Raw genomic sequence first — 27,622 nt, forward strand, 5'->3', positions numbered from 1 at the left:
TGGTAATACCGCAACATTGCATCTTCACCACACAGCTCCCAAGAGTGCTTTGGGGACATATACACATCTCACAAACACTCCTCTGTGACAAAGGGTCACAATATTGCTTGGAAAAATTAAACTAAGGTGCCCCTGGATATACTAGAGCAGGTGACAAAACCTGCAACCCAGTTCTAGCCTGGTCAATCATTCCAGCTGCTCCAAAATGTTAAGCACCACTAGCTGGTGCCCATCAGCAGGACTCTTCAGTTCCTATTTGCCTGTCTCTTTCACAGGGACCCAGGACTTCAAGCCCATGTCCTCACTAGCTTCCTGTTTCTATTGCATTGGGATGGGTGGGGATGAATGGGAGGTTCCACTTATCCTGACCAGAAACCATCCTCCACTTTCCTCTTCCTCCTCCTCCCACCTAGACTGAGCTGACTCCATCTTGGTCGACTCTCTAGCCCGTCTGTTTATCACTCTCTCCATGCCTTCCCCTCTCCCTCCTCCCCTCCTCCTCTCGTCATTGTCCGTAATAGACGACGCGGCGGCAGCAAGCAACAACGTGCAGCAGCGGCGGTGGCGGCGGCGGCGGCAGCAGCAAGCAGTCGTTCTCTTTATAAACCCCGCTGTATTGCCCGGATGTGAATGGATTACAATGTATCTTTCAGGGAAACATATTATTACCAATGTCTCCATGGGGGAGTCAATGATGATGATGAGGAGAGATCTGTAAACTTGGAACAAGTTTAAGACTTAAAAGACAAAAAACAAAAACCGAGGAAGGACAGAGGGAACACATCCCACCACCACCAAGATTTGTGATAGTTTGTGAATAACCATGTGTTTATAAAAACTAAAGAGGGAAAAGTTACTTGGATTTTTTTGGCTGGCTTTTATTTTTGTTCAGTTTGGGTGGGGAGATTTTGTGACACTTGTTTCGTGGTGGTGAATCCAAAAAACAAAAACAAAGCCAGGTGTAGAGTTCGTTTAAATCGGTGAATAACCCTGGACCAGGACTGAGAACCAGTTAAAGTACTTTTTTGTTTGTTTGTTTGTTTTTGGTTTTGGGGGTCAAACCTATGTGAGCTAATAACGCACTTTCGCAGAAGATTTCTCTCTTTAAAATAGATATATATTTCCTTGGACTATTGTGAACATATTTGTGGCCATTAAGGTAAAGTTACAATTTGCTGTTAGAGTAACTTGTGTGATTTTTTTTAAAATGGGTGATCCCGCTGTGTTATTTTTTTTAAAAAAGTACAACTTATGCAATGTGTAAATGCAAACTGAAAATACACTGGAATAGTGCATATATAGAGGGTAGCTATGTATGAACTTATATTGTTCAACGATCAATGTACTGAACTTAGTGCTTTGTTTTCTGCTGGAAAATGAAGTCAGGGTTGAGGTTTTGGAGTATCTGGGGCCTGTAGCAGCAAAAATTGAACTAAACGTATATGCTTTAGGGGTGGAGTGGGAAGGGTCCGCTGGCATGATCCCCAGAAACTTGAGTGTAAAACAAATCAAATGGTTGATTTTTGCCCCCCAAAGTTTGCAGCAATACTCTCTGTAAATTGAAACCCAGCATGTGAAATGTAGCGTTAGGTACAAAAAAAAAAAAAAAAGAATCACAACCAAACCAAAACAATTTAAAAAGATAACCTGGATAATACGGGGTGGGGGGAATATTGTTCTTCTTGGCAAAGTCTTTCAATCACGTGTGTATTTGCAGCCTGGTATAAACTTGCTTTGCCATGTGTATGTGTGTGAGCTGAAGAAATGTAAAGTATAATCAATTTAAAAGTGCTTCGGACGGGGAGGAAATCGGCAACAATTTGACTGGGATTTCAGGCTGCATGAGCTGCGGGTATGGAGGAAAATGAGGTGCCCGCTTGCGTTTTTTCTTTCTGGAGGTGTTACTGTGAAAGCAAATCCCAGAGCCAGGGGAACGTGCTCTTTCTGCTGCTGCTGCTGCTTTGTCCCCTTCCCTTTGCTGAACTTGCAGTCCGGCTTGTTTTGGTTTGTTTGCGGGGTTTTTTTTCTTTTCTTTCTTCTCCTTCCCTCCCTCTCGCTTTCTCCTAAGGCAGAAAGAGTTTGGTTCGGAGTCGGAGCTCTGCCGTGTCTCTCTTGCTCTTTAGTGGCGGTAGCGGTGTGTGTTTGGTGAATGCCGTGATTATAGCAATGAAACCCAGAGCTCGGTACTGTTCTTGGAAGGGGAGTCCCTTCTCTCCTCTCTCGGGCGGTAGGTACCGGAGCTAGGCTAGGGTCGATCGGTGGCCGGCCGGTGGTCATGGTGGAGCTAAGATCGGATCTGTGGGCTCGGACAGGAGCTGTGGAGGGGGCTTGCTCACCACGCGGCTTTTTATTTTTGAATGTATTTATTGATTTTCCTCCACGGGGGCTGCGAGCTCTTTATGGAGCGAGTCTCCCTATGCCCCCCTCCCCCCGGGCCCGTTGCCCACTTTAAAGGAACTGATGACTTTGCAAAGGGGCCTGGGGTGCTTTGATTATTATTTTTTGTAACCATCCTCTCTTTCATAGATGAGGGATTTGGTCTAATTGTCAAAGCCTGAATTCGCCCCCCACCCCATCCCCTTCCACTCCACCCCCAACTCTGGTTTCCCTTTGCACCCGGCGGCTCTTCACTCTAAAGACTTTGTGTCTTTTAAAAAAAAATTCCTTACACGCTGCTTTACATGGAAGGAGGAAAAGGAAAAAAGTTGGGAGCGGATGGCTGTAGTTTCTTCTCTGCGATTCTCATTCATTCCTCGCTGAACCTCCTGTTGCATAAATGATGCGCTGAGAGCGTGGCTCTATTTTTTTTTTTTTGGATTTGGGTTTAGAGTGTGGATGTTACCAGGTTTCGATCGTCTCTTTGGAAATACAATATCGCCTTTTTTGTTGTTGTTTTTGCTGCCCCTCCATCTTTTTTCCCTCCCTTCTTCTCAAGTCCCCCTCCCCAGTCTACCCGCCCTCCCCCCCAAAAATCCGATTGTGTTTCCTCTAAGGCTCGGGACTGGGTTTCTGATTGCGGTTATTTCCATGTTTCTAGGTTTGTGTGATTTTGCTAAAATGCATCACCAACAGCGAATGGCTGCCTTAGGGACGGACAAAGAACTGAGTGATTTACTGGATTTCAGTGCGGTAAGAAACAACGGTGGAAATTAACAACAGCTGTAAAAAATATCTTCTAGCTGATCTGTTAAACTAAAAAACCAAAAAACCAAAAAAAAAAAACAAAACAAAACTGTGATCTAAGTACATTGGGTAATTTTTAATCAGCAGCTAGACCCATGGTAAATATGCTTGCTTAAAAAAAACCAAAACAAAACAAAAACAAGAGTCTTATTACATTTTCTTGTACGTGATGGGAGATGCAATTTTGTTCCTAGCTTACTTTTAATGTCATGGATGTCCAGAAATTATTTTTACAAAAAATCAACCCTCCTAAAAATGGACATTTCTCATCATTAGTTAATATTAACAATAATATAATACTATTACTCAGCACTTATGTACATTATCAAAGTGTTGATGGTACATGAACTAATTAATTGCTAATTAGTTATATTCTACTTTCAGTTCTTCCCTTGTTTCATTTTTTTGGCACATTGAGAGTGCAAAGAAATCCACAACTGCCTCAGTTTAAAGTTTTCACTGAAATCTCAGATGGCTTCTGCTGTCGTTAAAACTGTTTAAATCTTTCCTGAGGACCCCCGGATAGATGGTGCTTTTTTAAAGTACTTTTTGTCTCTTTGGGTTTCTTGTAAATAGCCTAGTTTTGAGGGCAAACGTTAATCTGGACGTGTGCACTTGTCTAGTTTTATTCCTCCCCCCCAACCCTATCCTTCCTCTCCCTCCTCATCTCCTCCCCCCCTTCCCCACAATATATCAGGAGCATTTATTTAAGGAAAAAATCAGTTTGGTGTAAGGTGCATGTATGTTCTAAAAAGAATCTCAACACTACCACAAAAATCAAAACCACCTTGTAAATGAGGCTATTTCAGTCTTCTGCTGCTGCTGCTCAAGACTTTCCTTTGGAGAAATGGCTTTGGGAAGTTTGGCCAGGAAATGTAGCCTGAGGCAGCTTTGCAGCCCCCTCTTTGCTTGTTGCACTTTTTCCATTTGTTCCTTCGCTTTTTGCAGGCTCTGACTCAGGGAAGGTGCGTATTATCCACTAGACACGTCGAAGAAGAGGGAAACCAATTAGGGTCGAAATAAATGCTGGAGAGAGAGAGAGAAGGGGGAGGGGAAGAGAGAGATTGAGAGAGAGAGAGAGAGTCTTGCTTCAAATTGCTCTCATGTTAGAGACGAAATGAGAATTTAGGGCAGGTGGCACTTTGCATTATTATTATTTGGGTTCACATATGACAGGCAAATCCTAAAACGGGATGGAAATGGACATTGCTACATTTATGGCCAAGGTTTCAACAAAAACTTTTTTTCCCTTGCCTTTGTCAGCATACGAGTTTGAGTGGGGATTATTTCTCACTAAGTTTTGGTAATATTGTTGGGGACTATGATTTTCCCAAATGTTAGTTATATTGTTTGGGACTCTAATGAGCCTAATTAAAAAAAAAAAGGTGGTAGTGGTAAGGGGCTGGGGGTGGGGTTGTAAGAAATACTGTACCATTTTCGGGTCTCAGATGGATGATTCATATTAAATAAACTATTAATGTCCTTTTGTAGAGAATGTGGAAGGAACTTTGGGTTAACAATGAACACAAAATCTCCTGTTTTCCAGCAGTAATGTTTCTTTGTTTCTTGTAGATGTTTTCACCTCCTGTGAGCAGTGGGAAAAATGGACCAACTTCTTTGGCAAGTGGACATTTTACTGGCTCAAGTATGTAAAATCTTTGCTTAGCATGCAATTAAAATATTGTTAGTTATTTATTTACATGCATTATGTCTGTTTTGGTTGTGTTAATCTGTTTTGGAGATCACATTCATTGAGCGCTATATAAGAGCTGGTATTATTATTATTTCGACAAGTCTGATTGGAACATTTTCAAATATTTCCATACGTTTGTTATTGTAAATAAAAAAAATCAACGGCATAATTGTTCAAAGTGAGCTAGGTTAAATCTCATTTTTTTAAAAATCAAACGGAGAATGTTTTGTTTAAAAACTGGAGTTTCTGTGTTTATATATGAAGAACGATAACCAAAACAGCTAGGATAAGACTTAGTTTGTAAACAGGAATAAAGCCTCTTTTAGTAAATTAAATAAATAAATAAATAGGAATCATAATAGAAAGGTCAGCCATACTAAAGAAAGAATTCTTAATTTTAGAAGTTAATGTTTACTGATGGAATAATCTTGATCAACTTGAAATCTCAAAATTTTTCTTTTTAATTTAATACACTAATACTTTTTCTTTCTTAATGTTTTTACTCCTTTCAAAGAGTCCCCTGAAATTCACTGAGTATTATCATTATTATTAATATTATTTATTATTTATTGTAGTTGTAGTATATGGGCGACTTTTTCATTTAATAAATATAGGATCCTTGTTGGTGACACATTATATATGTGTATCTATGTATATGCATATTTCAGAGTTTTCGCAATAGAACACCTGTACAATGATTGTCTGGCAATTAGAGAGGAGTTTTATGTCGGAAAATTTTATATGCCTGACTACTTCAAATTAGACACATTTAAATTTCTTTATTCTTTTGCCTATTCCATTCCATTTAAGAGGGTTTCCTACATTGCTGCAGGGAGTGTTTTGGATGTGTCACAAATACATCTACAGTTAAACAGTTGCAGTGTCTTAAAAGTACTGGCAATTGAACATAACTGTACAGTGTACCTAACAGTATTGTATACAGAATACTGCTCTAAATCAGATAGTAAATTTGGACAGGTCTTTACTGCAAACTGTCACTGGATATCTCTCTCTATATATACAAGTCATTGCCTATAGTTTCATGTCTAGTATTTTCAGTTTGTACTCAAGTAATTAAAGAAACCTCTTCTGTGCATTCAGTTTAACCATTTTTATGAAATGCACTGATATGCTAATTAACTTTTAATTTGTAAAGAAGGACTTTATTACCATTAATTTGAAGTTAGTCTGTATTACACAGTATTTATATGTCATATTAGCTGCTACTTACAGTTATTAAACTCTATTTTTTTAAGTCTCCTTTGATAATATTTAGATTTTTTAAAATAATGAAAATATATTTATGATTTTTCTTCATAAATATAGCTATTTTTTCAATGTAGTGACTTTGGAGATTTTACGGATCTCAATAACTTTATAGTCATAGTTTGCCTAATATCTCTTATGTTAAAGTGCTTAATCCTATTTTTATAATTGTATTGACAATAGCTGTTTTTATTGAATGTATAATATTCAATACATTTGTTTTCATTGGACAGAAGTGTAAAGCATTTGTGCCAGACAAATCAATTTGTCATGCTTATACACAATCAATGCAGTAGCTAACTCTGGTCTAGCAGCAATTAACTAGTTTGTTATATTTAAGAATTTTGTCTTACGCTTCAGCTATGAAGTCAGTGTGATAAAAAATAACAAAGGATAAAAATTCTATATATTTAGTGAAATTGAGTTTTATAGTGTTTGTATTATGTCTAAAACTGAAACTATGGAAATAACTTTGGTGCATCATTTTTGACATGCAAATGATTTAATGAACTGAGGTAAGTCAGTAATATTAAGATGTGGACCATTTAAAATAACAGCTCTCTTTGAAATTCATACTTAATCTCACTATCTGTGCTAACATGCATATGCTTAAATATACCACTTTGTGATAGAAGAGGGTAGAATTGCCCTGCCTGATAAATAGAAATATATATTAGTAGATTTTATTCACAGTAGTGTGAAGAACAATGTACACTATTCTTTGTGTAAATAACTTGCAATTTACTATATAAAAATCTCCTTTTTGGTCATTAGACAGGGAATTTAAAATGAATATTCATTGGTTCCCCAAAAAGATGTCCCACATGTTAAAAGTATTGTACCTAATGCACTAAATCGTATATCTGTGGCCTGAAGATATACTTGTATAAAGAAAAAGAGTAGTTATTGTTTCATGGTGTTCCTGCTAGTCAGTTAGCTGTGTATAGTAGTGCCTTGGAAACTGCTGCAAGAGATGTTTTAGATAAATGAATATTCAGCAGCATTAAAAACAGTGATATTAGTAATTCAGAAATATAATTTATTGTCCCAATTTTTTTAGCTATCAAAATTTGTTCAAAACTGAGACTTATATACAGTTTACTTTTTCTGTTGGATAGATGAACTTAAAAAGTTTAGTAGACAAATGACATTCCTCTGTAAAACTGATATTTCTTGTGTTGAAGAGGCACAGATGTCGTCATCCCTCTGTGTTGACTTGAAACTTCTCAGTACAAAAAAGACCCCAAAGAAAAGTAGTCCCATGTAGTGAGGTGAAACCAACTGGGTTTTGAGAAGTGTGGTAACGTTTAATCTTGAAGTCATCTTATAGCTTTTTACTCATTTAATACACAGTGCTGTGTTGTGATTTGTAGTGTGTGAATGAAAATAAAGTAGAGCCATATTTCCTTTAATCTTTAATTTCACAAACATGGATTCTTACCACCTTAAGAAATGGTGAGGCTGCAAGGGAGAAAGGAATGTAACCTGAGCCACAGCCATGACATTCCCATGGAGCATTTTTCACATGAAAGGTTTTTGTCAACCCAGTAAAGGACCAGCAGCTTTTGTTTGATGTTTGCAGGTGTTCAGCAGAGAGCACTAAAACAATTCAGCCATGCTGGTTCAGAGGCTCTATGACCTTAACAGGGGGAATTGGTGAGGATTGGAATTATTTTTAAGAAAACTTACCTAGAGTTATTTCAACTTGTATATTGAATTTGTAAAGTGATTTAGTACCTGCTAGCCAATGGTATTAAACCAAAGGGTGAAATACACATGTCCATTTGAATCAAGCCTTATTAATTTTTAGGAAAGGATGCCAAAATAACAAAATCTACTTTTCCAACATTCTAAAATATTTTTTGAATATCTGTCATGTCCTTCATTTATATCAGCTCTCTACAATAAAAACTGTTAGTTAGCAATGGGAGTGTGAGATAAGAGAGAGACAATAATTGTTTGTACTCGATTTTTAAATAGATTTTGATACAGACATATGATATTGTTGGTACTGAACAATTTGTTAGATCTAGTACATTGGTAACACCTGGCACACTTCAGGTTTCCAGCTATTATATATGGTGGTTACAAAATCCCTCTCCCTCCCAGTTGTGTTACATTTTGGCTTCTTCTTCTTCTGCTAGTATTTAATTTTACCTACATTTTCAAGCATCTATACAAGGTTGCTCACAGTATGTGTATTTGAGTATTGTGTGGATGAGAACAGCAATAGAATGAATTAATGCTTAGGATTGGCCATTCCTATTGTGCGAAAAATCTTCGTTAGCATAGACATCACTGAATATGTCAATTGATTTAAAGGATTTAAAAGCTGCTTTTTTAAAATTTTGTCCCTAGTTTGATTAAGGTCGTCCTGAATTAGAAAAATAGTGATCACCAAATAATATTTCTTTAACTAGAAAGACACAAATTCAGTTTTATTTTGAAGTTATTTTTGACTTGGGCTGTGTTTGTGGGTAAATTGTAGCAAAATGTGAAGGGCTTTTAGCACAGTTCATTTTTTGAGCATGCCCCTCTGTGATAAAGCACATTTTTTCATTATTAGTTGATTAGCAGGAAAACTTATACTAATATAATATTTATCTTAAAAAAGATTTTGGTAGCTGTTGGGTCTAGTGCCACCTCAGTTTGCATCCAAAGCTCGGTGTCTGTAGGAGGGGTGTGTGTGTGTGGGAGAGAATAGACGCAATTGGGAGATTTTTTTGAGGAGTGCTATTATTATTTTATTTTTTTAAAAAATGCAGAATTACTGTTCAACATCAGAAAATAAAATGAGAGATTTTAACGATACAGAGGAGTAGTTTTAATAACTGAGAAGTAGAAATTGGCATTGGTATATGATTATATGTTGCAGTTAAATAGGTGCTCTGAAAGACTGGCTGTAGATGTTCAAATTTGTAATGGATTAAGTTAGGGTCAGACTTAGAAAAATATTATTTAATATGGGCATGGGCTTTAGTTGCATGTTGTGTCATGTTTATCAACCTGACACAAAACATTCCACCATTTCGGTGTATTGATGCAAAAATAAAAAAAGTAGCTGTAGAAATCGCAGACCCTTGGATCATTTAACCTGCCAGTCTTCACCACTATCAGATTGTATTTATGGATTGTAATATTCTTCTCTAATTTTGTCTTTTGCTAATCTTTGAGGATTTAGCGACTCAAATACTCAAGAGCAACTACTTCCATATTTTTCATCACTAATGTTGTGTAATTATGATTAAGAAGAAAAAGAATGCTGGTTACCTCCCATCCTTCCAGCTATGTTTATGTATAAAGAGCTTGATCCTGCTCCCATTAGCCTCCATGGCAAATCTCCTGTTGACTACACTGGAAGCAGGATGAGGCCTACATTGTGGTGTTTGAATTGGCCCTGAGATCCCATACTACATACATTTAGAAGTAAATAGGAGAGATTATTACCAAGCATGTACCTTATTCAAAGTGCCAAAGTGAGTATTATCCTATAAAGAGCATCCTAAAGTAATTGCCATCAATAATTATTTGAATATACACCTCTACCCCGATATAATGCTGTCCTCAGGAGCCAAAAAATCTTACCGCGTTATAGGTGAAACCGCATTATATCGAACTTGCTTTGATCCATCGGAGTGCGCAACCCCCCTCCCCCTCCCTCCCCCGGAGCACTGATTTACCGTGTTATATCCAAATTCGTGTTATATCGGGATAGAGGTGTATTTTAATATTTGAAACTAAATTAGTATCTTAATAATATCAGAAAGAAAATATGACCCCTCTTAACTTCTGACAAAGAGGTCAGTGACAAACTGTAGTCTTGGAAGGTGATAGTTTAGGTAACAATTTACAAAAAGATTACGTAGAGTGCAGTACCGTGTTTATTATATTTGAAACAGTAATTTATACATGAACTTTGTTGTTAGCTAGTATATCTTTTTTTGTGTTTAGTATGGGTTTGTTTTTAATCATGATCAGGGTATACCTATCCCACGATGTATGTATGTATGTAACCTCATGTATGTAATCTATAGTTCTAAAACGTATATTTTCACAGTCTGAGTGATAAAAAATTAATTGGGTCCAAATTCAGCCAGTGCAGCTTGAAAGAATCATGTGCAGCTGCCATAGAGTCTGTAGGCCAAATTTAGCTGTGACATAAATGATGTTATAAGTTATTGAATGAATGTAAGTTAGTCTTAAAAAGGTGCAAGTGTTAAACCAGTGTAACTTGCCCTGATCTGGAATTAAGTGGGGTTTCAAAACCAGTGTAACTTGCACACTGAAGGATACAGTAGAAAAAGGGATTATCAGGAGGGTGTGAGATACAATAGGTTTCTTCTAATTTGATTTGTGCCCACACCACCCGCAGCATGCTAGGAACCAAATTCACATTCATTCTTGTCATAAGTCAGTGCAACTCCCATCAACTGAATTTGATTCCCATAGAACACTACTGAGTCATAAACGATAATTGCGTTGTGCACCTGCTGAACAACAGATCCTGCAAGTTGCATTGCTTTGCCACTTATAAACATTTTCTGGCCATCTTACATTCAGTGTGTAATTTACACTACCATTTATGCCATGGTTGAATTTGAAAGTCCAGTGTTTGATAATGACTCTAGTAAATAACAGGTTTTCAAAGACTGTTAAGAATTAAATAATTAACATTTTTGGACAACATCAGCAAATTATCTTTACCATATTACTGCAATGAGGATATCACTTAAATAACAGATGAATAACTAAGTCACATAAACATATATAATACAACTATGTAATGAAAGTTTATGCTGAATCTCTTTTAAATGCTCAGAATCACAAAGTACTAAAGACTGTCATATAAACAGTTGTGGTTTTGAGCTTAAAATTATTCCTTTTTTCTTACATTTGCTATGATAAACAGTCATTTTTTTAAGCTTTTGAGATCAAACATTTACTTCTAAAGGTAAACTACATTTTGTATCTGGAAGTTTTTGACTTAGTAAGGCTTAGAAAGAAGTAGAGTTGTGGTGGCCTCTGACCTGTGATTTTCAATGTTTGATATTATGATGCTATTTAGATCTGTTCCCATGAGCCAATATAACAGATCTGCAATTGCTTAATAAGGAACAGTGTGTGTGTTTCAAATAGCCTGTATTTTAAAGATCTTTTACCAATATGTTTTTGGATAAATGTTATCAGTGTGGTGAACATAGCTATTCAATAGGTAGAAATTAAACTTGTCAAAAAAGTGCAAATTAATTTATATTACAGGAAGTATCTCAAGGGTCATACTAATTTTGTTTAGATGCTTATAGAACCATTGGGGAAAAATCCCATAGTGTTCACTCAGACAAAACTCTTACTGAAGCTAGTTGGGTTGTACGGGCATAAATAAAGTCAGATTTTGGTCTCCAGAGAGAAGAATCAGTGTAATTTGGGAATAGTTTACATGTCCTATTTATACATGTATATATTTATACTGTAGTAAATATCAGTGTGTATATTATACTCCTCCATAACCTTTGTCTATATGTTTATCAGTCTTTAAATTCATAGAGGTCCTTCGGACAGGAATCCTGAACTTTTTTTCTGTCTGGAAAGCACCCTACTACATGGTTGGAAACAATGGGGATCAAGATACTCCCTAATAACAATAAGAGCCAAACGAGATCACTTTGGACATTTAGTCTGGTCCACACTCTATTCTGCAGTATTAATCCCTACAAGAAACTGGATATAGGGATCTTGATTTTAAACATAGAACCGGATTTTTAAAAATAACTACCAAAATTGTGCGTCCGCATTTGAGTAGCTATTTATATTTAAATGTCCAAGGGCCCAGAGCAATGAGGTCTTTAGGGTCCTCAACTTCTGTTGTTGTTAGGAAGTACTCCCAAGATCTGGCCCAAGTGCCCAAGCTCTGCTACCATTATCCGTATTTATGAAGCATAAACATTTGGGATGTGTGTCTTCATGCTGTATGTCTTCTTTTGAATACTGGGCCTCCATATGTCTTATCTAACCTGCTCTCAATAGGGCTTATTGCCTAGTAGTCATTGGCAAGGCTGTAGTAGAGCAGCAGTAGTGATTGAATTTTTAGACAATTTTCTTCATATTTTATAAGGCTATTAAAGTATTTTTTTTTCTTAACAGACTTGCAGGAATAGCAAAAGTGTTGAGAAAGGTTGGCATGTTTACTTTCATCACAAAAGTAAATAAAAGCGCAGTTGATCAGCTTATCAAACAACCAGGTGTGTTTAAAAATCAGTTTATCTTGGTGGATTTCAGAGCTGTGAAAAGGTATTTTATTTAAAGATACAGTAACACTATTATTCCTACGAATGCTATTGTGCTTTCTTGTGACAGCATTCACTTGCATCTGAAGAAGTGAGGTTCTTACCCATGAAAGCTTATGCTCCCAATACTTCTGTTAGTCTTAAAGGTGCCACAGGACCCTCTCTTGCTTCATTCAATGAATGACTTTCTCGGCTATCATTGGTGGTAATGACAATGTGGAGTTTATTAACTGTATTGATCTATTTTGGAAACAGCACTTCACATGTCCTGCTGTATTTGGAGAGTACTTTTGAGGAATTAGTTTTATCCTGGAGAGTTGATTTTTAAAAATAATTAGAGTTTCCTCTTTCAGTTGATGGAAAGGCCTCTGAGGTTAAGATCATGTATTAAGCACTTATGTAGCGCCTTTCACCCAGTCTATTCAAAGTCTATCGAAAGTGAAAGATGAAATATTGGTCACTGAAATTAAATGTTTAATAAGGGTCTGATCCTGCTTCCACTGAACTCAAATTCTGATCTCCAGTTGACTTCCAGGGGAGTAGAACTGGGCTTTAATTGTCTTCTTTCAGATTTGCTTTAAGGGTGACGTGTCCTGCAGACCTTACTTGTGTTTAGTATTCTTATTGAAGTCAGTGGGAGCAGTTAGGTCAGTGGACTTTCTCATGTGATTAAGAGCAGCAAAATTGAGCCCTGTGTGGATATGCTATATATATTCGAGCTTATTATATTCATAGGGTGAGAGTCTGTGCTGTGCCATGATAGAACTCGCAGTCTAAGGGGAAGTGGGGCTCTGGTGTCTGTCACCTTTGTGTCTTTTTCTGAGTCGTTCAGGGGGCCTCAGTGGCTCCTAGCCAGGGCTGTCCACATCATGATAGCCTATCACCAGCCACCTGTAGACAGAAGCACTGTCTAGAATCTCTGCAACACTATGTGCTGCAGCTCCACCTCTTCATACCCTTGACATCCCCTTCCCATCTTCAGCCCCACCCTTTATACTCTACTAGGATTTGCAAGAGTCTTTGGAATACAGCATGTGGCTGTTGTCTTCAGTTCTTGTGCTGGGAGAATTCTCCTATTGGCTGGATCCTAGGTTTTTAGAACCCCTTAATGTTGCTCCGGCCCTTTTACCCAGTGTACTGTGACCAGAACAGGGGTGAGAATCTCACCCACAGATTTTAAGGCCAGAAGGAACCATTATGATCATGTAGGGTGTCCCTTTGCATAACACAGGCCATAGAATTTCACCCAGTAATTTCTGCATCTAAGCCAATATCTTTGACAAAGATTTTCAGTCTAATCAGATATACCAATATAATATATAAGATGGTAGGGTTCCAGTTCATTATATTTTGTGAGTATATAACTAGATTGGGCACCCATCTGTCTGAATTCTGATGATGTTGACCATAAACAAAGGATTCCTGAACTGCCTTGTTCCTGAATAATTTATATAAAATTGGGGGTTACCAGATTAACACAGCATAACCTGGTTTCTCCTTGGATCATGCGTTTAACTATGGTCAACCTGTTTGATAAATAACCATTAAAATGAGTTTGTTATGTTAAAAATAACAAAGCATGACTCCTGATTGAATATCAAGACTGTAATTTAATCTCAGAGGTTCTGGTACTGTTCATAAACCATTTGAGTTGTTTTGTACTTTGTGACATCAGTCTAAAACTTGATTGAATTATGTCTTTGAACCGTGAGAGCACCTGCTAGTGCTGCTAGACTTAAGGGTCTGTCAGCATTTCCTTTACAAACCTTCTTTCTGAGAAGTTTGTGCCTTGGACTGGGCATTTGAACTTTGCTCAGCGCTGGCATATAAACTTTCAGCCTGGGAGCAAAATACCCCCAAACTATAACATAGGGCATAATGTCAGTGCCACATTTTTTTCACCACTGGTTTTCACTTTTAAGATGTCTGATCCTGTATTCCTTAGTTGGACAAAGCTCCTATTTCAAGTCAATGGGAGTTTTGCCGGAGTGAGGACAGCAAGTGTTGGCCATAAGTGAGATGCAAATGCATGAAAGGGAGTTATTTTGAAGTCTTAAAAGCAAGGCTATCCTGAGGTGAGGCTGTGACACATGGAGTCTCTGTAGTGCAAGTGCCTACAAATTGTTTGTGTGAACCTGCATATATTGCATATGTTTTGAGGGTAACTAGGTGCATGGTAGATCCATACTTGCAGCCTTGCCTACTGCTAGCATGACGGACCTGTGAAGGGATTCCCATCTACAGAGCAATGCTGGGTTTGCTTTCAGGCTGTCCAGTCCCTTTCCTAAACCACCGCCTAGCACCAGTCACTTCTTGCCCCCTCCAAATAAGATCAGAAGCAGGAAAGATATTGCAGTCAACTATGTAGCAGTGGACATTGTGGTTCAAAGCATACTTGAGGGCAAATCTTCATTTAAATGTTTTTGTTATATTTTAAACAGAATGTAAAAGTCTCATCCCTCCATAGAAACTTGGAAAAATGCAAATAAGTGCATGGGAGTATCTTCTACCTTGAATCCGTGGAGCCTGGAGAGTGAATCTTGTAGGGCACATGTGAGGGCAGAGGCTAGGAGGGAGTGCAAGGCAACCAGGTAGCATCTGCAGTGTTGCTCCTTTGGCTGAGACTCTCATGAATGAAGATCTGTGTTAGCGTCAGGCAGATTTCTTACGTGGATTTAATATGTCTATAGATACATCCTGTGGTTTGATACCTATGTAAAATGGGGTTAAAAATGGAATTTCTGTCCTCAGATGCACATTCATAACTCCAGTGACTTGAATGGCCCGGAGTTCCATCACTTGTACAATTTTAAATTAGAACGATAACAAATCTGTAAATATACTTTTTGTGATTTAATTATGCCCTGTATAGTAATTCAATATGCTTGTTTTCTTTGACCATTAAAGTGGCTTTTTAATCGCATAAAATAGGGGATATGCCTGAACTATAGTTTAGTCAACCTTATGGTACGCAGACATCAAACTATGAAAACCCCATGTAATGTGTCAATTTTTGGCAAACCAAATAGTGCTTGAATTCAGTTTTCAGGATCTCACATTAACATTTAAGTACAGACGCTAGCTGGTTGACCTGGAGTATTCGTTCTAGATAAGATTGGGCTGAAATACTAAGTGAACAGAAATGGAAAAAGGCAAGTATCGTGATCCCACGTAAGTTCAATGGAAGGGTTGCCATTGAATTTAGTTGGGACAGAATTAGGCCCAATTATATTACATTTTGATCAGAAGAAGATTAACATTTTAGTTGTGGAAAATGCTAAAGATACCCTTATAGAGAGCTATTTTCTTTAAAATAAAACCTAAAGGAAAATATTTATCTTTTTACTCACTAGAAGACTTGAGTTCAGGAGTCTGTGTTTGCTTGGTTATTATTGATAACCTCGGCCTCCTCCATGCTATCATTGTTTAGAGGGAACAGGCAGAATGCTGACCTTTGGATTGGCAGGAGTGTGAAGGAAGAGGAGGGTTTACCTTGTGGTTAAGGCAGTGGACTGGACGTCTCAGTTCATTTCCTAGCTCTGCCACAGATTTCTTTGTGACATTGGGCAAGTCACATATCTCTGACTGTGTCCCAGTTCCCATCTGAATGGAGTAGATAATTCTTCCTTTGTGTGTTTGGTCTATTTCTTGGCAGAGACTGTCTCTTTCCTTTTGTTCAGTGCCTCACACACTGTGGCCTCTGAACACTGCTGTAATACACATAAAAATAAACGTGATTTTTAAATATTGGTTTTTAGTCTAAATGTGTTTTTAATTTTTAACTCTGTATAAGAGGTCAGTCCTGCAAAGTGCTGAGCTTCCACAGGAGGGATTCAGCATCTTGCTGAATTGGGTCTATATTCTGTTAGAAGTAAGTCCTTTTTCGCCCCCTCCCTCCACTGCGTGACTACCATCCAATAGGCATCAGACCTACTGCGGTTTTGCTTCATGGCCTGTTGGGACTGAATAGAGATTTAGAGAGCAAGGCAGGGGTGGGGCCTTGGTCGCATGACTGCCACAGATAGATCCAATACCCAACCTCCTGCCAGGGAAGGAGGGGGCTCAAGAACTTCCTTAGCTTCTGCAGCTTTAAGACTGCAATAGCAGCCCTTGGTTTGCCCTACTGTTACGCCACTGGTTTGGAGAGTCATTTGTCTCCCTTGATCTCAGTGGACCTCCCCAGCACTCAGCTCTTTTCCCTGCATTGTGCATGGAGGAGAGGATGTGGATATTGTGATTTAATGATCTGGATATTAAGAGATTTGTGTTGTGTTTTTATTGCAAAAGCCCAAAGGTTTGCACTTCACCTTGTAGAAATCAGACCTACCCAGATTTAGAAAAATTGCTGGTTTAGTCCTTCTTAAATACATTATTTTACAGTACAGTGTATATCAAAGCACTTCATGAAAGCTGTATTGATTTTTGGTGCATAATTTTACTTGAGTTTGGATGACCAATTTTTTTGTTTGTTAGGTTTAAAATCCTTTTTTACCAGTAACTGAATGTTTGTGATGAAGGTTTGGAGGAGAAATGGACATAAAGATTTGGAAAATAAAGATTTGCTATTCTTGTCTGTGTAGATAAGTTGGGCTATTCTGTTTTTTGATGGACTTCTACAATTATTTATTGCCTTGTATTCTTTCATCTTGTCTACGTATTACCAAAACAATTTGTTTAGTAGGACCTTGTAAACTGAATTCACTCTTCTATGCTGGCTAGATATCAGATACCACATGCAGTATGTTATCAGGAATCTTTGTTTATTGGTCTTAAACTAATGCTATTTGAGGGCAGTTCTGTTCTTTGTGATATTCTAGGTCCTCCGAAACCAAGTTTATTTGATTGTATTTTGTCCATAGAAGCCTTTGGAGAAAAATGTAGTTAAGTACATCAAGAAGCTAGATGACGCCGCTTCATTCTACAGGATCATAGTTGCTAACAAATGCACTGCTTAACTTCTGTTTTTCTAATTGTCTAGTTGTCTAATTGCTCTGTAGATTTTGAATTCTTTGGGAATATTTACTTAGGAAATACTGTCTTATTGTATAAATAGAAAAAAAATTCATGTTCCTAAATTAGATATTTCATAAACACCACAAATTAGAGAATTTAATTTAAGAGCCAGCTTATTAACTAATGGACATTGTTTTTTTACTCTCCTAATTTCCTCATTTATATTCCACTTTATTTCTTTTATCTCTCTCTTTTAAAACTGGAGTAGCTAATTGGCAGTAGTGGCAGCATAGTGGTGACAGTGCTTCAGGTTCATGCTCATGTCAAGATTTGATTAAGCGGTTTGGTCAGTGTGAACTAGCAATGCTTCTTCTCATGTCCCTGACTGTGATTGAAATGTACAAGATCCTGAAAATGCGTTGATATCTAATTAGGAAGTTAACATAGGAAAATTGCCAATTACACAAAAATAAACACACAGTTCAAAACAGTATTGGTACCATAGGAGCTTTTAATGTACATTCTTCTGTAGATGCTCCACGTCTACAGGTACCTTGTTGGTTTTCTGCTTAATACTTAGTGGTGAAAATTAAACCTTATGTTATTATTATTTTAAGCAAGAAACTAGTTTAGCTAAAGACTGTTGCCAGACTTTAAAAAAAAACAAAACGAAACATCAGTTTTCACTCCTCTCTGGATTAATATATTAAACATTTCTGTTTAGTCCTGGGTAATCAGAGACTGTATCAGGAAGACTGTTCTTCCTTCCTTTAATGTGGAAACTGGAATGTGTGATGTATTGTATCTTTACATGTAAGAAGCTAGTCTGGGACACATTTTCAGAATGGGAATTTTACAGAGGGAAAGACACAGACACACTTTGCTAAGTCTCATGGAGATTTTATATTTGTTCCTTCTTTGTTGATTTCCTTAATCCAGTCACTTAGACTGAAAGTCCACTGAGATTACAAACAAACAAAACAAAACAAAAAAGAAAGAAAGAAGGAAGGGAAAAAAAAGAGGCAGGCCTATTCTTTCTATGCTCACTCAACTTGCCCAGTGGTGGAGCAGGATGAGATCCATTTCCTGCAAGAGGCACAATCAACTTGATCAATTAATCAATTAAAAAAATGGGTTTGCAGGTATTACACTTACTTTGGAATTCCCCTGCACATTTTTGTGGTTTTACAACCACATTTTCCTATTTTTTGTTTTTACATCTCCATCTGTCTCTGTCTGAGAAACCCAGACAAACAGGAAACTAAGTATGTAGGGGAAGCAGTGAAAATGTCTCCTATACAAAGTAGTGTGAAATGCACCAGTAGACACACTGAAAATAATAGTGAGAAAGAACTTACTCTTTTTAATCTTGTTTATTTACACTAAGGTTTTTTTTAGTTGATGGGGTCTCTTTAAGTGTTATCAGGGTCTGTATTATCTCCTTTCCTTTTCCCCAGAATACAGTGACCTTTCTCCACTCTCATGACTCGGTCGGATCAAGGATCTCCATTAGATGGACAGCAAATCCATTCTCTTGTTCTGGTGTTTTTCACATTATTGATTTATATTCATGGAAGACCGTCACTGTGTTTGGGGTGGCACAAAATTGAAGAGTATGACTTGGTTCCGTCTCACAAAGAGTTTAATAATCTAGTCCATGCCTGAGCTCTCAATATGTACAATATTCAGAGTAAACATTCTTTACCAAAAATACATACTCTAATATCAAGGAAAGACTTATCTGAAACTTCTACAGAGCTAGAAGAAATAACAAACAATTTTGTCTGTTGATTTCTTAAACCCATGCTAAAAAACAAAGTGTTACCTCATTACTTTCTAGAATGTATCTCGATTTAACTTAGCAGCCCAATGCATCCCACAGCAAAAATTCTTATTGTTTATTGGGAAGGATGAAGCTTAATACATTTATCCAAGTACATGAATCCATCAAAAGAAATAGCTGAAGATGAACGGGAGTTACTGAGACCCCACGGTATCTAAATGTATTGTATCCCAGAGATACTGTATGTTTTAAATATCACCCCCCCTCTCCCCGGGAAGCCTTGTAGAGAGGGATATTTGTAAACCCCATGGTGCCAGAGGCTAAAAACTTTTCAAATGGCTCAAAAACATTTTGAAGCAGTTATAATGGACCATATGTTCCCTTTGTAGTGAAAATGTGCAGAAAGAATAAAGATACACAGAAATGTACTGCAAAAATGAGCTGTGCTATTTATTCAAAGCATCCCCTCTAGTCGTGGTGGAGATGCTCCTTGAAGACAGCCAGAAATATGGTTACCATGTTGGGGAAACTATTATAGGAGACCAGGTTATGCATAATTATGCAGTGAGCTATTTCCAGCTCCTTTCAGTCAGAGGTGAAGCCAGCCCTCCATCATTAACAGCATATATTCAGTACTCCATGATAACATCATTATCATGCCAAAGCAAGGTTCTTGTGCCTGTGCGTAGCAAGTTATTGTTATTAACAAGGGAATCCTAAGCTGCCCAATTAGTTTATAGCCCTGTATCTGGCCCAGTGTCTGTTCTCTCAGAAAGATAGGAGAGAGTGTCCTTTTTAAGCTGCCACATTTCCAAAAGTATAGGAGGTTTCAGACATGCTATCTAGTTTCTTAATCTTAATTTGTTCATAAGGAGGAAACTTGAAGATGGAATCTCTTCAGAGTATGTGAGCTTCCCACGGTCAGGAAGCTACCTCACTCTAAGAGGCCAAGTTTCTTGTTGACGCTTCAAAGAGAGAGTTTCTTTGAACTGTCATCTTATCCCATTGTTAGTTCCATGTCCTTCATCCGATTGGCGGAGAGTCTTTACAGGCATGATTGTGCATCTCCATGATTAGTGCCATTTTGTTTTACCCAGCCCAATGGCTAATAACATGTAGTTTTCAGAGACTTTTGTTACAGTCAGAATTTTGTATTAGCATGCCGACATTCTTTGAAACGTTTGGGAGCTGTCCTCAACATCTGTACTGGAAAGGTTTATTTTTCTTATTAATTTCATTAGGGTTTCATGACAGAACTTATTTGCTGCAGAAGAACATCTCATCTACTGATGGGCGAACCTGACAAAAGATTTTGTGTTGATAAACACTCAAAAGCTTAGATGCTTACCCAGTTACTGTGGATCTACAAAACTGGGTTGAAAATCTAGTGGGAGCAGGCTTTCTGGTGGGATAGTGATATTTCTTGCTTATAGGTTAGCTAGAAATACGGCAAGAATGGCATTTCTTATGGTATTTCAGCACTAACACTTCTGTTCCTGTTTGGAGGCAGCAGGTTCAGAAGTGTGAGAAAGTTTAAAAAACAAAAAACCACTAGTGGGGAAATATTATCCACAAATGAAGAGTTGGTAGTCACGGCTTTCTCCTAAGCATTAAAAATATTAAAGAAAGTGATAGTGAATTTATAGTGGCTCACATCCTCAGCTGGTGTAAAGTGGCATGCATTGCGCCATAGAAGTCAATGGAACTATGTTGATTTACATCAGCTAAGGATCTGCTCTTATGTTGGGGAGGAGCTAATGGGATAAAGTCCATAACATCTTTGTTTTGGAGAGGACAGCAGGCAGCATCATTGCTTCCTGGGATGAAGAGATGCTGCAGCTCTTTCAAGCATTTGTGAAGCTTCCACTTAGAAGACTTTTTCTATTTTATCTTTCATCGTAAAATTAGAAGTGCACATTTCAGGATTTCTGATTTGGCTGAAGCCTCCTTCAAGCACACATTCAATAATTTGTCTTATTCATCTCCTCATCATGCACATGGTTATGTTTCATTCACCTAGGGTGCAGTGACAGAGAGAGGAAGAATGAATATGGATGAATTGAGGAATACAAGTGCTGTAAGTGATTTTTACAGCTCCTCGTGTTGAGTTTGATGCTCTCAAATGGGACACTGTCAAGTCCTGTTCTATTTTTTGAGTCATCAAGTGCACTTCATGCAGTTTCCCCTCTGTATTGGGGCCTGCTCTTGCTCTTATTGAAGTCAGAGGCAGTTTTGGCACTGATTTCAACAGGAGCAGGGTTGGGCCCGTTGTCTGCCCCATTTGTCTACAGACTTATACATTTCAATATCTTGCAAGCTTACGTGAATGGAAGTGATGGGGACAGTGGGGAAAATGTATAGTTTGCACTTGTGGTCATGTTTATTTTTTTCTTTAGGGTTACCAGAAGATTAATTTTTATCTTACATGCTGATGTAGACCTTGCTGGGGTAAGACCTTGCTGGTGTCAGAGCAGATTTTCAGGGAGTAGAAGTGCATAGTGAAAACATGTTTCAGTATTTTAAAGTGATTAAAAATATTGACTTTTTCTAGCTTCATGATAGTTTGTAATGAAAACCTTTTAAAAACATCCCCTGTTATTTTTATAGTTGGTGTATGCTTTGTATTTCTTTGCCCTACTGTTTGGTTAATAAACATATTTAAAAAAATATATATTCATATACACAACATTATCATGATTCGGCTTAAGCATCTGTAGTTATAAGTGCACTTCATTTCACCTAATTAAGTTATTTAGTCATTTACACATTAGCAACGTACTACATATTCCACTTTTACAGGAACTTATTTTAATTATACTCACAGTTCTGTTCTGCTCCATTATAGTCATAGATCAAGCTGAATAATAACCATTTTAAAAGCCATATGCAAAAGGAGATTATAGGTCATTAAGGCCAAATTACAGTAACAGTTCTGATGGTCACAAATAGAAGTCTAACCAACATTTTTTTCCCCCCAGTCCTGTAGATACAATCCTCTTTGGGTGTTTAAGATGACAACTTAAGTACAGTTTTTTCAGTTTCTAATTGTTGGTATTGGACTAGGTAGCTATAATTTCTGAGTGTAATAAACATTACTTAGATATACAATATTTGTTTCTGTCTTTCTCATACTGGTTCTGGTATTTGCCAAAGAGTCTGTATCCAAATCTATCATTCTAGCTTTTCAGCTTTCGCACACGGTACAGGATCCATCCAGCTGCGAGTTCTTCACTGACTCCTTCCTCTCCCCTTCCCTCCAAAATACTTTGTTTGGTTTTAATTTTTCTCTGATGCTACCTATCATTTAATATCAAGGGTCATATTTACTAGTGTCAGACAGGACACGGGCACAACTGCATTGGAGCCAGTAAAGCAGAGCCTGCTTGCATCAGCATTACATTTGGTGCTAAGTCCGTGTCTGTGAAAGTTAACATCAGTGCTCTTATGAGTGAATCGTGATGGTGCTCTGAAACTGTAGGAAGGAGCTAAGGTCTGACCAAACAAGCTATCTCCCTCCAGTGAGAGACCACCATACCATTTCTTTGGTGCACTCTGTCCTGGCATATCAAAATTGTTAAATCTAGACCATTTGCCATCTATAAGCTGCACCTGTTTTGCAATCTCTAGGTGCATTTACAATAAAAACATTAAAACAAAAACTCTCTGTCATCCCCACAAATGTTAGCAAATGCAAATAAAATAACTCCCTCGCAAACAAAAGAACCCCAGTTGCACAGAAGTAACTCCTCGGAAAGTGCCTGAATAAACAGATAGAATTTGCATCATTTCTTGAAGGTCAATGTATGTACTAGGCTCATTTGCATGAAGGGAGATCTGACTTGCAGGTCAAGGGCCCTCTGCTAAGTATACTCCCCCAGCTCTTGTATGAGGTTCTTTGGCCTGTGCTATGCAGGGTGGCAGATTGGATGATCGCAATGGTTCCTCCTGGCCTTAAAAATCTATGAATGGCAGAAATAGAGACTCGGGTCAGGTATCCAAAATGTTCTCAGCTACTGAAGTAAAACATGAAGAAAATGTTGGTCTCTAAGATACACGAGTCCTAAACCATAAGGGCCTCCTGCATCGTAACCAGACCTTTTCAGTAACATGAGCTAGAAACTATTGCAGTCTGTGGCATCAGTAGTAGCTTCCTGTTTCCCTTCTGCCCTCATGGACAATAGAATTTCAATATTCTCATCAGGCGAAGGTGACATATACATATAATCTAAACACAGATATCATCACACTCGTTATCATAAGTTGTCATATTAGAAATGCTGTTCCACTGAAGTGGTACAAACGGTGCTTGAGTGCTGGTCCTTGCACCTTTGCCAGGTGCATTCGTGTCATTAGTGACTGCTGTGTCATTTTGACTTGCACAGGGAATGACACCAGGAATCATAAATTGGACTACTTGTTGAATGTGTCAGTTAAAACATAAAACAATACAACTTGTGATCTAGTGAGCACTTGGATTTCTTTGAAAACTGGGAATGCTGTGTGCCTGGCAGTGTACTTCCATGGGCAACCTATTGTCCATCCTTAGCTTATATCATGCTCACTTACTTGTATCTCTTTAGTTGCCTGTAACTGGGCTTCATAATAATAGGGCCTTGATTCTTTATACTGCTTTCTCATTTGAAGTTTTCATCCATTACTGGTTAATACTTTGAGATCCAAAGAAAGATACTGTAAGAGTACAAAGTATTGTTATGGCCATTATTAAAATGGGGGTATGAATTGGTATAATTAAATGGGATATTTGAAATATTCTGCTTTAAAGGGAAAATACAGCCACATCATGCCCCACAGTTTCAGGCAGAGAAGGTCCCTCCACCTGCAGATCTGTCCAAATCAGAGGAGGGCAGCCTTCTCAGGGATCTGATTTCCTTTATCCCTTGACCTGATCTTAGGAAGGGAACTGTGTGGGTGGAGATGGAACAAAGAGGATCCTCTAGTAACAGGCAGAGATTCTATCGGACAGTTAATACTGCTGAATCCTTCCAGTGGAGCCCCTTCTCCACTGGAGAATTTTCTTTTAAAGGGGAGGTTCCAGGGCTGTCATAGGTGGGGGATATCCTAAGAACATAGCACCATTAGAACTGCTACCAAAGAGCCCAGAAGACCTGCAAAATGTCCATGAGTCTATGCAGAGTCCTAGGATTTTCATGGCCCTGTGCTTCCAGCAGATCCCTGAAATCCAAATGGATACTGAAAGACCCTCTGCTTCTTCCATAAGGGAAAAGAGGAAGGAAACAGCAGCCTTCTCCCAGGGAATAAATTGAAAGAAACTGCAAGGGTGAACTCAACAAAAATTGTCTCCCTCCCTGCCCCTCTCCTGGAAGATTCCCCACGGGAAACCATGTTCTGCTGCTTGGCTTTTACTCTGGAAAACTTCCATTGAAGTTTGTGGGAATAAGGAGTGAGTAGAATCTAAGTACCAGGATTTAGACCCAAGATACTTTTACTGACTGAATAATCCTGTGCATTGGCATAGAATATTTTTTCTGTTCCTTTTTTCCTAGAAAATTTATTTGAAGTGCAGCAAAAGCTTTGCACAGATTCTGTTACATCGGTTACTCAACATTTTAATTGAACACATATTAATATTTAGGCAGGATTTAATTTATTTAATAGAAACCTTTCTACCTGAAGATTTTGCTTTATCCCACCCATTTCAATAATATTCCAAGGTAGAAAATTCCCCTCCGCCCAGTGTTTTTTCTTCTCCATCCATTCATCCTTTCTTCTTTAATAAGGTTGGTATTTAGCAGTTTAGTGGGTGGTGTGGGTAAGTGTATGTGAATAAATAAGTTTTGGGGCTGATATCACTCCCTCACAGAAAGAACAAGTCATCCCTTTCTTTAAAGCCTGCTTTTTCAGTGCTCTGTGTGTGTGTGTGTGTGTGAGAGAGAGAGAGAGAGAGAGTGTAACTGGGACTTCTTCAAGTTATTGTCTCTATGGGTGCTCCACTCTAGGTGTGCACACATCCGAGCGCCTAGGATCAGAGATTTTCATCATCAGTGTCCTCTGCTATCCCATTCTCACCTTTCCTGCGGCATTTTTTCTGTGGGTTATGCCCCAAACTCTGCGCTTCAAACCCTACCACACCTGCCAGAGGTCTTTCCCCCTCAGCAGTGGACATTCCAGCTGCTTCTGCTCTCAGAGAGTTCCATTTCCATTTGAAGTGTAAGGTTTGCTTTGACTTCAAGAGCAGATCTAGGAAGCTGAGGGAGGAAAGACTGAAACTAATGCTCCTTATGGAGCATTCACTGAGACTTTTGATATATGATTCCCTCCCTCCTGGCCCTCCAGGACATTGGCTTCAATCTTTGAATGCTCTGGCAATTTCTTTGGCTCTGGCTCCTGAGCAAAGACACAGGGGTAGCTTCAGAGATCCCAAAGCATTCAGCGAAGTAACAACCTCAGTCCCCTGACAGAGACTGTAAATGTCGGGAGAAGTCACCCTGAAGACCAGATTCTAAGGATACCTCTTGTCCTGTTATGGATACCGCTGAGGGTCTTACCTCCACTGGTGCTGAGGGCCTGGTATGATGGAAAAGGCTTCCAGCAAGTGGATTGAGAAGCTTCATGGCAAACAATCCCACTTGGTTCCCTGGGAAGCACGTTTGGAACCCTCCAGCCCCAAGGACCACTCAAAGAAACCACCGGTCCCACCTGGTACACCCTCTTTGAGGCTCACAGGATTGAGGAGCATGTGGAGAGACCTTCTATATTGTCCTTGGTACTAACTGACTCACCTCAATGTGAGGACTACTGCTCTGGATCACTGGGGCAACCAGATTCCTCCCCAATGACGACCTTTGAAGAAGAGCCCAAATTCCCTGTACCGAGAGGTACGCGGAGGGCATACCTGATGGTACTGATACACCCACAAGCACCAATTTACCATCTAGTTCTGCCACGCCCTCCCACAAAATATCGAATGCCAGTACTCATTCAGATGCTGGTAACACCTTATCAATATCAGTACCAATATCCTTAGCTCCTCCATTGGATATGGGAGACGATACACACTTGAAATCAGAGAGATTTGTTGAAGATTCCACCACTTTTCCATAAATCTCCCTTCCTGGTAGTGTAATCTGTCAGTCCTCACACGAACATCCTTGGAGTCCCTCTTCTTTTCCATGTACTCTGCCACCTTGAGTTTTCTGGAACCCTTGGACCCCCTACGGTGACCAATTTTATGGAGTGCCCTCATGTAAGAGGAGGAGGAGCAGTAGCCACCAGTACCTAGGGAACCTCTTCCCTGGGAAGCCCCTCTGTGCCAGGGAGACCTTTCAGCAGATCAAGAGCCAAGACCCGAGGAGGGGGCACCTCCTTCCAATAAATCTTCTTCCTTTGCAAATGAGGTTGTTATGCCCCCTTTCCCATCCTACATGGATGATTTCAAAGTTTTTCAATAACGGATAAAGATGGTGGCAGAGAATTTACAAATTACCCTAGAGGAGACACAGGGGCTTCAGCACTCCCTGGTGGATATCCTGCATACTTCATCTCAAGGGAAGATAGCCCTGCCTATTAATGATACCCTCTTGTCATCAGCCCGTACTATATAGCAGACACCTGGTACCACCCATATGCAAGAGAGCTGACAAAAAGTATTGTGTGGTCGCCAAATGTTTCCCCCCCCCCCCATCCCACCCTTAAATCCCTAGGGGTTGATATAGCTAACAAAAGACTGACAAGTCTGGTCAAAATCTACTCCTCGTCATAAGGAACTTAAGCACCTGGCCCTTCTCGGCTGCAAGAGCTATTCTTCAGCTGCGTTACAATTCATGGTCGCCTACCATCATGCCTTGTTGGCGAAGGACGACTACACCAAGTACAACAAATTCTCCCAATTTATTGTCCATTTGCCACAGGACCAGAGGAACTAATTTAAAGTCCTCATTTCAGATGAACACCAAAGCATCTTTACATGCTTCTCTTGATGTGGCTGACACAGTCTCTCACTCTAGCCATGATTAGGCATTGAGCTTCATGGCTGCAGTCCCCTGGTCTCTCTAGAGAAGTGCAGAATACCATAGAAGATCTTTCCTACAAGACCCTATCGTGAATTAGGGATTCTGCTATATCACTTCTGAACTGTGGATGATTTTATGAAATTGTGTTATGGAATTACGTGTTATGAAAAGCCTATATATATGTGGATCCCCCATGAGTTAGCAGGGTTGAGTCATGTCTCTGCCAGGCCGGAGCCAATGGTGAGTGCTAGCATGCAATGATCACCTATTCAAACTAAAACACCTTGGGAAAATAAGTTTGCTGTACCTGGAAGAAGACGCTTCCTCCTGAGTCAGAACCCAGAGCCAAGCGTCAAGCCAGAGATCAGGAACCCAGACCCAAGAGTGTTTTGGGTGGTGTTTTGGGTGATGGGTCTGGGAACCCAGACCCAAGAGTCAAGCTGGAGGCAGGAACCGGAGACCAGAGCTG

General features: G+C 38.9%; 1 protein-coding gene across 12 annotated transcripts in view; it reads left to right on the forward strand.

Annotated features, from left to right (window-relative positions):
• The first annotated feature begins 520 nt into the window (after positions 1–520).
• TCF4 (transcription factor 4) overlaps positions 521–27,622 on the forward strand; it is a 330,874-nt gene continuing 303,772 nt past the window's right edge. The window contains exons 1-3 of one of the 12 annotated variants that reach the window (XM_054032796.1): positions 521–1,159; positions 3,038–3,129; positions 4,756–4,828. In XM_054032796.1, coding sequence (XP_053888771.1) covers positions 3,058–3,129; positions 4,756–4,828 — 145 coding nt within the window. In that variant the 5' untranslated portion in view covers positions 521–1,159; positions 3,038–3,057. Of the gene's footprint in view, positions 1,160–1,761; positions 1,853–1,937; positions 2,005–2,049; positions 2,228–3,037; positions 3,130–4,065; positions 4,149–4,305; positions 4,410–4,467; positions 4,487–4,755; positions 4,829–27,622 lie in introns of those variants that run through there. The other 11 variants (XM_054032797.1, XM_054032798.1, XM_054032792.1 and 8 more) reach the window with 11 other exon arrangements.

The sequence above is a fragment of the Malaclemys terrapin genome, chromosome 6 (assembly GCF_027887155.1).
Source record: "Malaclemys terrapin pileata isolate rMalTer1 chromosome 6, rMalTer1.hap1, whole genome shotgun sequence".
In the NCBI taxonomy this organism is placed as follows: Eukaryota; Metazoa; Chordata; order Testudines; family Emydidae; genus Malaclemys; species Malaclemys terrapin.